Consider the following 12,904-nt stretch of genomic DNA (forward strand, 5'->3'; position numbering starts at 1 on the left):
AAAAAAAAAAAAAAAAAGCGCCTGTCACGCACCCCCAAGGATCCTCTTGTGCACCCCACTTTGGAGACCACTGGTCCAAGGGCCTGATCCTTGCAAGTTGCGAGTACTTAGTATCTCAAGATTGGGCCCAGAAGTAGGCACAGGCAGTGTAATTCATTCACATACTCTGGTTGAAGATCAAGTCTTCATTCAGTAAAGATAACTTTGGGGATCATCATTAAAAAGCTTTGCTGAAGTAAGTAAATTCTAAGGAAGAATATAAAAGAAGAAAGGGAATGCATTTGTTTCAGAAGGAAGGGCAACTTAAAATAAGACTTGAAGAAGGACACAAAGGATGGCGATCTGACTAGGAGGGAAGCTGTGTAAGAATGTAGACATTGAGAAAATTCGAGAAACAAATTAGGGCTGGACTCTGTCACAGTTACCCATATTGAGTAATTCCTTACTGATTTCAGTTGATCAACTTTTGGAGTTAAGGTATTGTTCAGCAAGGTAAGGGTAGCAAAACTGGGCCTGAGATAAATAAAGTTTTCCTATGGCTGTAATGTTTTTATCATGTAGGTGACTGTCATGCAGAAGATTCGTTCTGAATATCTGACTAATCCTGAGTTTGATCCACCTAAGGTGGCTAAAGCATCCTCCGCAGCTGAGGGTTTGTGTAAATGGATTATGGCTATGGAAGTGTATGACAGAGTTGCTAAGGTATGTTTTGATACCATTCCTGAAAACTCCCGTTGACTTTAGTGGAAGCTACATACACATGAGGACTACAAGACTAAACTATTTATTATGATTGCAGTTAAACTGAAATAAAAGGTTCTGCATTGGAAAATAAATTTAGGACATATATTTTCAAATTTAATAGCGGACTGTGACTATCTGTGAAGATGAAAATAACTGTCAGATTTGATGAAGATAAGATATGTTTTACTGAAGCAGCATACAGATTAAAATGAAGTACTATAAAGTCTGTCAAAAACTACAATAATACTTTTATTTTCTGCTTATACCATAAAAGAGGATATCTAAAATTGTGATCCAGGAGGTCCATGGGGAGTGGGTTGTCTACATAATTAAATATTTTGAGAATCAAGGAAGGAAAAAAGGGGATGGTGAATGGAGAGAGTGAGTCCATGCAAGAGACTTTCTCTTACAGAGAAATTCAAAGAATTAAATAGTTGAAGAGTCTCTGCCATAGGGTACACACACCACTAAATAGAACAGAAATATGTTCATTCTACTAGAAAACTGTGAAAAATATGTGTATGTTCTTTTTTTCTTTAAACAATAAGATCTAAATTGCCATCTGTAAATGGATATTGAAAATCAAATTATAAATCAAGTAATTTTTTTTAGCCAATGGATGGTACTTTGGAACGATATTGTTTTGGGGATTTTTGTATTGTTGTTTTTTTGTTTTAATTTTTAACTTAGAGAAAAAGGAGAAAAAATTCTGTCTGCTTTAATCCTTGTTTATCTCACTTCGGTAATTTTTTTATCAATGGTACTAACATTGCTGCTATAATAATAATAAAAGGTGTCCAATGTTGGATGCAAATTTATGGCAAGCATCAATACAGTATGTTTGCTGCCTTGGTAATGCAACTTAATTTATTAATTTAATACAATAAGGTTCTGAGCCAGTTTAATTTTAATTTTTTATTCAAGTAATTTAGAATGAATATACATTGTTAGTTGGCTATGCTTCCTAAGCTTCATTCTCAAAAAACATAGTGCATTTAGTATATTAGACCCATCTCCCTATTCATCACTATGGCTTCTTTCCAAATATGAATATTATAAAATATTCTCTTCCTTACCTTGGAATATTGATCCAAAGTGTTACATATAGAACTTTATACATCAGTAAACCTATAATATATGGATTTAGCATCCCTGCATTAATTGTAATTGAACAGGTGGTTGCTCCCAAGAAAGCCCGTCTAGGGGAGGCCCAGCAGTCCTTAGCAGAAACTATGGCATTACTGAATCAGAAGAGAGGTGAACTTGCAGCAGTGGAGAATCATTTGGCAAAATTGCAACAAACCTTTGTGGAGAAAACTGAAGAAAAGGCTCGTCTAGAATTCCAGGTGGCTCTGTGTGCTAAGAAACTAGAAAGAGCAGAGAAGCTGATTGGAGGACTGGGTGGAGAAAAATCAAGGTCAGATGTAAATACAAATGCTGATTTGAACATGCATCAAAAAGTAGAGACAAAACCTGAGCTTTAGTTCTCTGAGCCTTAAACTTTTGCATCCCTGTATCCTCATTTGGGGACTGGGTCAATCAGGTCCTTCAAAGATTGTCAAAGGTCCCAATATTGTGATGTAAAAAATACTCACCAAAACACTTGAGGCAGTCTTCAAAGCAACATTCAAGGGCACAAATACAATGTTTTAATTATTTCTTTGCAATTCACCTTTAACATAAAGGGAAAACACTTCTTGTGTTGATGATGTACTCTGTTAATGCTACCAATATAGCGGTTTTAACTTCTTTTATATGGTATCTTTGCTTATCCGTAGATGGTGTAATGCTGCAAATGATCTTCAAAATACATATGATAATTTGACAGGAGATGTTCTGATATCAGCTGGAGTGATAGCTTATCTGGGTGCTTTTACTAGTGCCTTTCGACAAGCGTGTACTAAAGACTGGAGCAAGTTGTGCAAGGTTAGAAAGTTTATCTTAGGTTTAAATAATATCTTTCATCCCAAGGGATCCCAAAATGCTTTACAATCTGTGAGTCAAATCCTGAAATTTCTAATTTTTTACTTGGTGTCTTAGTAAAAATCATATTAAAGTTAGTGGTCTAAATTTTGCTGATTTACACTTCTGTAAATCTAGAGTAATTCACTGAATTCAGTGGATTTATTCCAGGTTTACACTGGTGTACCAGCAATGATCTGATGTTGACCCATTGACTTCAGTGAGAGTTTCACGTGAGTAAAGACTAAGTAATGATTGAGAGGACTTCAGAAATTGGCCTTAAATAAATAAAGGAATCACTTTACAAACTAAAATGCAGCCACATTTTGATGGCTGGCACAGTGCTAGTTAGTCTGTCCAACCCAACCACAAACCAAAAGAATTTTTGCATATTTAGTTATCCTGATAAAAGCCCTGTCCCCAAGTAAAGCCTTTCAAGTAAACCATTTAAATAAACCATTTTCAACACTACCATGTTTGAGACGGTGCTCCTTTACTCTGTTTCCAAACCTAAGTTTTGAATGGATAAATATGAAACATTTTTTAAAGTTTGTAGTGTGGATGCAAACATGTTAAGCACTGTTAAACTGTGCTACTTCCCTTGAAAACATTTTAAAAGTGGTTGCATGAAAAGGGCTTGCATACTTGCAGAATGAAATATCAAGTTACAATCTAACGCCCTGATTCTGCAAAGGGAATTGCTCAGATGGACCCTTACTGCCATACAGCATCCCACTGATTTCAGTCGGACTCCATGGGGCATCTGTTTGCAGTACTGGAGCGTGAAGTATGGTGGATGGCAAGGTGGAAGATAAAGGCTTAGGCTATGAGCCTGCAAAGGGACCAATAGGGCTAACACAGGACCAGAATGTTCCCTTTGCAAGATCAGGGCCTTTCAACTTCCACTTTGTGGTTGGATGTTGCTAGTCCTAGCTGCTCTTAGGTCCCAATCCTGCAAATAGATGCACTAATTTTGACCTATGTACCTGTACAGAATCCCATTGTTCCACTGAAGTCAGTGGTGTTCCTCATGGGTGCAGAGGTTTGTGCTAGCACATATATTTGTATAGCTGGTGCTTTACTGAAGAAATTATTGCTGCACAGTACTTGCTTGTGCTTTTTTTAAAGAGATAGTTGTACCATAGACTTGATTTAGATAAGTAAGTAACGATGAAGTAATATGTGACTGACCGGCATTGGAAAAGTGCATTACATTAATTGGAAGTCTAAATACAGAACAAATAAACAAAAGTTGGGAAAATTTTCTTGCAATTTAAAGATTTCCAGATGGTTCTGTTTTCCCGACTACACTGCAGTGTGTTAGTTATCATCACACAACATATTACAAAAGGGTAAAATAGAATACCTTCAGAACTGGAAAAAAAAATTTGAGAAAAATCCCACAAAATTGGGGAAAGTCACCACAAAATTTCTACTAAATTGGGAAAAATCTTTCCATTTTCTGCAAAAGTGAATTCCCCCCCCCCCATGATTTTCTCTCCTTGAACAAAAGCCAATTTTTTAAAGCAAGTTGTGAATAAATTAATACTTTTAACCTAAGCAGTATTTTAACAATATTTAAAGAAATAAAAAATAAAGATTTATTTTTTCTTGTAGGACAAAAATATCCCTTGTTCTGAGAACTTCTCCTTGAGTAAGACCCTTGGTGACCCAATAAAAATCAGAGCCTGGAATATTGCTGGATTACCAACAGACAACTTTTCAGTTGACAATGGTGTGATTGTTGACAACTCCAGGCGTTGGTAGGTAACAAAGAAGCTAATAATTTGCTAAAACAAACTGAGATTTCAGACTAAATGAAATTTAGTCTATATACTAGAAACAGAAAGGTGCTGCATACCCTTCTCCTCCCAAACCCTTCAATGGAACTTGAGGAGGCTTTGTTCCTCACAGGATCAGACCCAATGTTTTCAATGGGTGAAAGTTTTCCTTCCAGAATATTACAGATAATTTTTTCATCTTTAAATGCAGTTGTTGAATTTTATATTGTGATTAAACTTATTTCTGGATTATCCACATTTTCCAATGTCTCTATTGTGTACAATGACTTTACATTGCAAAACTATTGAGTAATAACACAGATTGATATAAGTCTGGTAATTTCTTCTTTTTTGCAGTTGTAGAAACATAGAAGGCAGAAGGACATTTTTGACAACAGTTTTAATAAATATTTTTCTTGTGTGAGCCATTAAATATATAAACCACAATATAGAAAAACTGTGCATCAGATTATACACACATTTCAAGGTCCTATTGCTACCACAGTCAGCTTCAGCTTCACTCTTTGTCATGTTTTAGAGGCTAGTATATTGGATGAAATTGACTTCTGTGCAGGGGGCCAGCACAAGGATTTTTGTTATCAAAGTCTGATCTAAGCCTTATTTTGAGGACTTAAATCCCACTTAAATGCTGTGGGAGCATTGGGATGGCCCTCTGCACAGAAGTGAATTTCAATCAGTAAGAAAAACATTACAAATTGCAATAATAATGTTCTATTATTTATTCTGTTCTGGAACCTAAATGTTGCCTACAGGAAGAAAGACACTCAGATACTATTTATATCCCTTCAGTGATCCTCCATTGAAACTCAAACAGCCTACCTGTGGGATACACTAAATTTGTCTGACAGCTTTTGTGCTAAAAGCTTTTGCTTCCTTTCAAAAAAATATATCTATCTATCTGTATAGATATAGATATAGACTCATATCTTCAGTTAGTGCAAGTGAGTACAGCTCCATATTGCAAAACTCACATAAAATAAAAAATTCTAAAAAATCAGAATTCCAAAGGAGAAATACAACAAAGCAGTCAAAAAAAATTCTGAATTCTGACCTGTTTTTTTTTTTAAATCATAAACACCATCTTCATGGCTTTTAAAAGAATTCTGATATTTCTGTTCAAATTGTGACTGTAATACTCAGCCAGTGGATGTTCATCTCTTAAAATAATACAGCCATAAAGTATCATGTGTCACTTTCTTCCAGCTAGTCCATAGCAGAAATAATTTTGAATTTACAAAAAGTCACGTATACTGAGCAAGTTCTTTGTACTCTACATTCTAGGCCATTAATGATTGATCCCCAGGGTCAAGCCAATAAATGGATAAAGAACTCGGAGAAAGAAAACCAGTTGAGTGTTATCAAGTTCACTGATACAGACTACATGAGAACTTTGGAGAACTGCATTCAGTTTGGAACTCCACTTCTGCTAGAAAATGTTGGGGAAGAACTAGACCCATCATTGGAACCCCTGCTGCTTAGACAAACCTTTAAACAAGGTACAAGAAAATTAGTTATGAGCCCAGAAGTATGCAACATTAATGCTCATCTAATGATCTGTTATATCAGCTAATATTTTTCTTCTTTCTTTACTTTTGCTGCTTATGATCAGAGGAAGGTAATTTGATAGCCTTCTTAAGCTGATTTTTACTTTTTAATAAAGTTCACAAATGTCACATTATAGATTTCTTACTTGAAAACTTCACTATGCAGCAGTGATATATTTAAATATAGTAGGTTTGACCCTGCAAAGGTAAAACTCCCATTGACGCTGAATATCTTTTTTCTGAAGTGTTATAATATACTAGGTAATGCTAGATATCTTATTTATAAAATATGTTTTAACTTAGTAGGCTGTATTATTTATTGCATTAAATTCTAAGTTAAGAAAAGTTCTTCTTCGAGTGCTTGCTCATATCCATTCCAGTTAGGTGTGTGCGCGCCGCGTGCACGATCGTCGGAAGATTTTTACCCTAGCAACACCCGGTGGGTCGGCTGTGGAGCCCCCTAGAGTGGCGCCGTTATGGCGCTGGATATATACCCCAGCCGACCCAGCGCCCCCTCAGTTCCTTCTTACCGCCCCTGACGGTCGTTGGAACTGTGGAGCGCGGCTTAGCTGATCTCCACACTCCCTAGCTTTCATTGTTCTTGTTGTATTTAGTTATATAGATAGTTGTTCAAGTTAGTTAGTAGTTAGTTATAGTGTATATATATATAGTTGTAAGTTGTTATCGGGGGTTTAGGGGGTGTTTTTCCCCCTTTTCCCCCCGGCGCGCAGCCGGGCCCATGCCCAAGGCTCCTGGCTTTAAGCCGTGCGCGTCCTGCGGGAAGCACATGCCAACTAGCGACCCGCATAGCTCCTGCTTGAAGTGCCTGGGAGAGACTCATCCAGCAGATAAGTGCCCTATCTGCAAGGCCTTCAAGCCAAGGACAAGGAAGGAGCGGGACTTTAGGCTCCGACAGCTCCTCATGGAGGCGGCTCTGAGTCCAGATCCTCCCTCGGCGCGCCCTGTCCCGGCACCGAGCGCTTCGGTGCGCAGCGCCCCGGCGGGCTCGACCGGTGCGGCAGAAAAGACTGTTCGGCACCGACCGACGTCGGCACCGCGCCCGCCCAAAGAGCCTCGGCACCGATCCATCTCTCCGGGCCATAAGAAGACCGCTAAGACACGGGACGTTGTTGCCGCGAAGGTACCGGCTCCCCCGGTGCCGGGGGTAGAGCCGCGTCCGCAGCTGGACCGCCAAAGACAGGCGGCCACACCGTCGACTCCGGCACCGAGGCTGTTGAGTCCGGTGCGGACTGTTTCACCACCAAGGCTGGTGGTGGAACCTTGTCTCCCTTCCACCCCGGAGACCTTTGCTACGGCGAGAGACCTGATCGCCCTCACGGAGCCGGCGCCGTCGCAACTCCCGGCACCGGTGGCTCCACGCGTGCTGCAGTCCAGAGGCAAGCCTGCCCTGGTGCGCCCACCGTCGCCAGCACGAGTCTCTCGGCACCGCTCCAGATCCCGAAGCAGGTCCCGACGCCGCTCGGAGTCCCGGCGCCGAGGGTCACCTCGGCACCGGTCGTACTCGCGGCCCAGATCTTCCTCGCGGCGCCGTTCAACATCCCGGCACCGCCGCGACGACCGGCACCGATCGGGGTCGAGGCGCAGCTCCCGGCACCGGTATGAGCGCCACTCGGGCTCGAGAGGCCGCTCCCGGTACCACGCCTCCTCCAGATCGTCGTCACGTTCCAGATCGGGATCCCGGCACCGGAGGGACTATCGGCACCGGTCCAGGTCCCGGCACCGTTCGCCGGAACAACGCAGGGACAGGTCCCCTTACGGTCGGCACCGATCGGCACCGTACCATCCGGTGCCGACGGCATCGGGTTCGGCACCGCCGTGGCCGTCGAGATCGGCGTCCCGGTCATCTGAGACGGTGGAGCCCGGCCACCTGCAGGAGACTGAGGACCCGATGCAAGGGCCTGCGCATTGGTCCTTTTGGACTCCTTGGGCCTACCACCAAGCTCAAGGAGCTCCCCTGTCGGCTTCCCGCTCTGGCCGTTCGGACACCAGGGCCCCAGAGTCTACCATCTCCCGCCCTCCTCCAAGGGACGTGGAGGCTCCAGTGCCCGCACCTGCAGAGGCCCCGGACCAGGGGGCAGGAGATGCCCAACACCAGGAACACCTGGAGCAGGACCAACCATTGGACCCCTTGCCACCGGGGGCATCTTCCTCGTCCTCTCCTGATGAGGCCGTAGCGGGCACGTCGTCCATCGGGCCGCCCCCGATAGACCTTCGGGCCCATCAGGACCTACTGCGGCGCATGGCTCGCAATCTGGACCTCCAGGTGGAGGAGGTTGCGGAGGTCCATGACCCGATAGTGCAGATCATCTCAGCGGATGCTCCATCCAGGGTGGCATTACCGCTGGTCCGCACCATCCAGGCCAACGCCACTACTATCTGGCAGACCCCGGCCTCTATTCCGCCCACGGCCAGAGGGGTTGAGAGAAAATACTTTGTCCCATCCAGGGAACATGAGTATCTGTACATTCACCCCCAACCGTGCTCACTGGTGGTTTCCTCAGTGAATGCACGGGAGCGCCATGGCCAGCAGGCCGCTGCGCCCAAATCGAAGGACGCTAAGCGCTTCGATTTGTTCGGACGCAAGGTGTATTCGGCTGGCGGACTGCAATTGCGGGCAGCGAACCAGCAGGCACTACTGAGCCGCTACGGCTTCAATATGTGGTCCTCGATGGGGAAGTTTAAAGAACTGGTTCCCCAGGACTCGAGGGACGAGTTTGGGGCCCTGGTAGAGGAGGGCAAGCGGGTGGCATGCACCTCCCTACAGGCGTCCCTTGATATAGCGGACTCGGCCGCTAGGACCCTGGCGTCGGGGATAGCAATGCGCCGAATCTCCTGGCTCCAGGTGTCGGGCTTGCCTCCGGAACTGCAGCAGACCCTGCAGGACCTACCGTTCGAGGGACAGGGCCTCTTTTCAGAGAAAACAGACTCGAGGCTCCAAAACCTTAAGGACTCTCGAACAATGATGCGCTCCCTGGGGATGCATGTCCCAGGGCCTCAGCGCAGGCCCTTCAGGCCACAGCCTCAGCGGTTCTACCCTCCCCCGCCTCGTCCAAGACAGGACTTTGCTAGGAGGCGGGGTCGAGGTGGTAGGCGAAGGTCGACCGGCCCTCAACCCGGTCAGAACCAGGGCCAACCTAGGCCACCTTCTGGGCCTAGGCAAGCCTTTTGAAGGTGCGGTCGAGGACGGCACCTTAGCCACTTTCCAGGATCCGGTTCCCCCCTTCCGGGATCGCCTCTCCCGTTTCCACCGTGCTTGGTCCCGTATAACCTCGGACCGTTGGGTCCTTCGCACGGTGGAGAGGGGATACGCCCTCCAGTTTTCCTCGCCCCCCCCATCCCACTCCCCCTCCCCGTCCCTCTTCAGGGACCCTTCTCACGAGCAACTCCTTACACAGGAGGTTTTTGGGCTCCTCGCTATGGGGGCCATAGAGGAGGTTCCTTCGGAGCTAAGGGGCAGGGGGTTTTACTCCCGCTACTTCCTGATACCCAAGTCAAAAGGGTATCCTTTCACGCCCCACAGCCCTCCCTCCACCTAGTTACGGACGCTTCATCTCTAGGATACGGCCCATCTTAGACTTACGCGGACTCAACAAATTCATAGTAAAGTTGAAGTTCCTCATGGTGTCATTGGGGACCATTATCCCTTCACTGGATCCTGGAGACTGGTTCGCCGCCCTCGACATGAAGGACGCTTACTTTCGCATAGCAATTTATCCGCCCCACAGACGGTTCCTGCGATTCGTGGTAAACAGGGTACACTACCAATTCGCAGTCCTTCCCTTCGGCTTGTCCTCGGCTCCCAGGGTCTTCACAAAGTGCCTGGCAGTCGTCGCGGCCTTCCTTCGTCGACAAGGGATACAGCTGTTCCCGTACTTGGACGACTGGCTGGTACGCGGCCGCACCAGAGACCAAGTGCAGGCCCATGTCCGCATAGTGACACGCACTTTCCACGAGCTGGGCATTCTACTCAACAAAGAGAAGTCCACTCTAGTACCAACTCAAAGAATAGAGTTCATTGGAGCAATCCTGGACTCCAGACATGCCCGAGCCATCCTGCCAGACAGCCGCTTTCATACCATCTCAAGCGTCATTCAAGGACTCAGGGCCTTTCCAACTACCACCATAAGGGCATGCCTTGCCCTCTTGGGCCACATGGCCTCGTGCACCTACGTAACCAGGCACGCCAGGCTGCGACTTCGCCCATTGCAGACTTGGGTGTCATCGGTTTACCGTCCTCATCGAGACGACCTGAGCATGGTGGTCACGGTTCCGACCGCAGCCTTGGCCTCCCTCACATGGTGGACGGATCGCACGGCGGTCTGTGCAGGAGTACCCTTTCACGCCCCACAGCCCTCCCTCCACCTAGTTACGGACGCTTCATCTCTAGGATGGGGCGCTCACCTGGGGGAGCATCATACCCAAGGCCTGTGGTCGGCGTCCCAACTAGCCCTGCACATCAACGTCCGAGAGCTGATGGCAGTGCGCCTGGCTTGTCAGGCTTTCCTCAACTTCCTACAGGGCCGTTGCGTGCTGATTCTCACCGACAACACCACGGCCATGTTTTACATCAACAAGCAAGGCGGAGCCCGCTCATCTCCCCTATGCCAAGAGGCCATTCGCCTGTGGGACTTTTGCATCGCCCACTCGATACATCTCACGGCTTCATTCCTGCCTGGAGTCCAGAATACGCTGGCGGACCGTCTCAGCAGGTCCTTCCAAACGCACGAGTGGTCGATTCGCCCGGACATCATCTATTCCGTCTTCCAGAGGTGGGGGTTTCCTCAGATCGACCTGTTCGCATCTCGGGCCAACAGGAAGTGCCAGGCATTCTGCTCCCTACACGGGCGAGCCCCGGGCTCTCGGTCGGACGCCTTCCTCATGGCATGGAAGGACCATCTGTTCTACGCCTTTCCCCCATTCCCGCTGGTCCACAGGGTGCTGCTCAAGATCCGCAGGGACCATGCACGGGTAATTCTAGTCGCTCCTGCTTGGCCGAGACAGCACTGGTACACCACACTTCTAGAGCTGTCAGTACAGAGGCCGATCACGCTCCCCTTGAGTCCGGATCTCATCTCTCAGGACCACGGCCGGCTGTGTCACCCCGACCTGCAGTCGCTCCACCTCACGGCGTGGATGCTTCATGGTTGAGTCGCTCAGAGCGGCAATGCTCGCAGGCCGTCCAACAGGTCCTGCTGGGAAGTAGAAAGCCCTCTACGCGGACCACTTATTTAGCCAAGTGGAAGAGGTTCTCCTGCTGGTGTGAGCAACGAGCTACGTCTCCCTCGCAGGCTCCTATCCCCTTGATACTGGAATACCTCCTGTCCCTCAGACAGCAAGGCTTGGCGACATCCTCAATTAGGGTTCACCTCGCCGCTATTTCCGCTTTCCACCCAGGGGAACTCACGTCCTCGGTCTTCTCGAACCCGATGGTCGTTAGATTCCTCAAGGGCTTAGACCGGCTATACCCACAGCAGCGACAGCCGGTTCCAACGTGGGACCTCAACCTCGTCCTCTCCAGGCTCACAGGGCCTCCGTTTGAACCATTGGCTACCTGCTCGCTCCTGTACTTATCTTGGAAGACAGCCTTCCTGGTAGCCATCACCTCAGCACGGCGCGTCTCGGAACTCAGGGCGCTGACATCCGAGCCCCCATACACGGTGTTCCATAAGGACAAGGTGCAGCTTCGCCCCCATCCTGCCTTTCTGCCAAAGGTGGTGTCACCTTTCCACGTGTACCAGGATATTTTCCTCCCGGTCTTCCATCCGAAACCGCACGCTACTCGTCAAGACCAGCGTTTACACTCTTTGGACGTACGCAGGGCCCTGGCTTTCTATATTGACCGTACAAAGCCATTTAGGAAGACGACGCAACTCTTCGTTGCGGTGGCCAACCGGATGAAGGGCTCACCGGTCTCTTCACAGTGCCTGTCCACTTGGATCACGTCCTGTATTCGTGCTTGCTACGACCTGGCCGGTGTACCGACGCCACGCCTCACCGCTCATTCCACGAGGGCCCAGGCCTCCTCGACTGCCTTTCTGGCTCAAGTACCAATCCAGGACATTTGTAAAGCTGCAGTGTGGTCATCGGTCCACACATTTGCTACTCACTATGCGCTGGTGCAACAATCCAGAGACGACGCTGCTTTCGGGTCAGCGGTTCTGCACACAGCAATGTCTCACTCCGACCCCGCCACCTAGGTGGGGCTTGGGAGTCACCTAACTGGAATGGATATGAGCAAGCACTCGAAGAAGAAAAGACGGTTACTCACCGTTGTAACTGTTGTTCTTCGAGATGTGTTGCTCATATCCATTCCAAACCCGCCCCCCTTCCCCACTGTCGGAGTAGCCGGCAAGAAGGAACTGAGGGGGCGCTGGGTCGGCTGGGGTATATATCCAGCGCCATAACGGCTCCACTCTAGGGGGCTCCACAGCCGACCCACCGGGTGTTGCTAGGGTAAAAATCTTCCGACGATCGTGCACGCGGCGCGCACACACCTAACTGGAATGGATATGAGCAACACATCTCGAAGAACAACAGTTACAACGGTGAGTAACCGTCTTTTATCATGGTATTTTGCAAAAGTTGCAATTTTTCATGTAAGTATTATCTTCTCAAAGTCATATGATGATGAAGAAAAGGTCCTGGTTTAAGGTGGGAATCTCCTCTTTCAAAAAATGTATCCTTTGTTTTCCAAGTGATAAAAGGGGTGAAATTAAATAAGTGAGAGAAAAAGAGTGGGTAGAGGGACCTGAACACTGAATTTTCTTGTTTTGTTTTCAAATGAAAATTGAAACAAAAAATTCATTCAAAACTAAATGAAAAAAATTGTTT

General features: G+C 47.1%; 1 protein-coding gene across 2 annotated transcripts in view; it reads left to right on the top strand.

Moving 5' to 3' along the window:
* DNAH12 (dynein axonemal heavy chain 12) overlaps positions 1-12,904 on the top strand; it is a 168,935-nt gene that overhangs the window by 117,049 nt on the left and 38,982 nt on the right. The window contains exons 51-56 of one of the 2 annotated variants that reach the window (XM_026650210.1): positions 562-702; positions 1,920-2,161; positions 2,523-2,670; positions 4,324-4,469; positions 5,790-6,004; positions 6,118-6,123. In XM_026650210.1, the coding sequence (XP_026505995.1) occupies positions 562-702; positions 1,920-2,161; positions 2,523-2,670; positions 4,324-4,469; positions 5,790-6,004; positions 6,118-6,123 (898 nt within the window). The remainder of the gene's footprint in view (positions 1-561; positions 703-1,919; positions 2,162-2,522; positions 2,671-4,323; positions 4,470-5,789; positions 6,005-6,117; positions 6,124-12,904) is intronic. The other variant, XM_026650209.1, reaches the window with a different exon arrangement.

The sequence above is a fragment of the Terrapene carolina genome, unplaced genomic scaffold (assembly GCF_002925995.2).
Source record: "Terrapene carolina triunguis isolate 2854851 unplaced genomic scaffold, T_m_triunguis-2.0 Scaffold89, whole genome shotgun sequence".
Lineage (NCBI taxonomy): Eukaryota > Metazoa > Chordata > Testudines > Emydidae > Terrapene > Terrapene triunguis.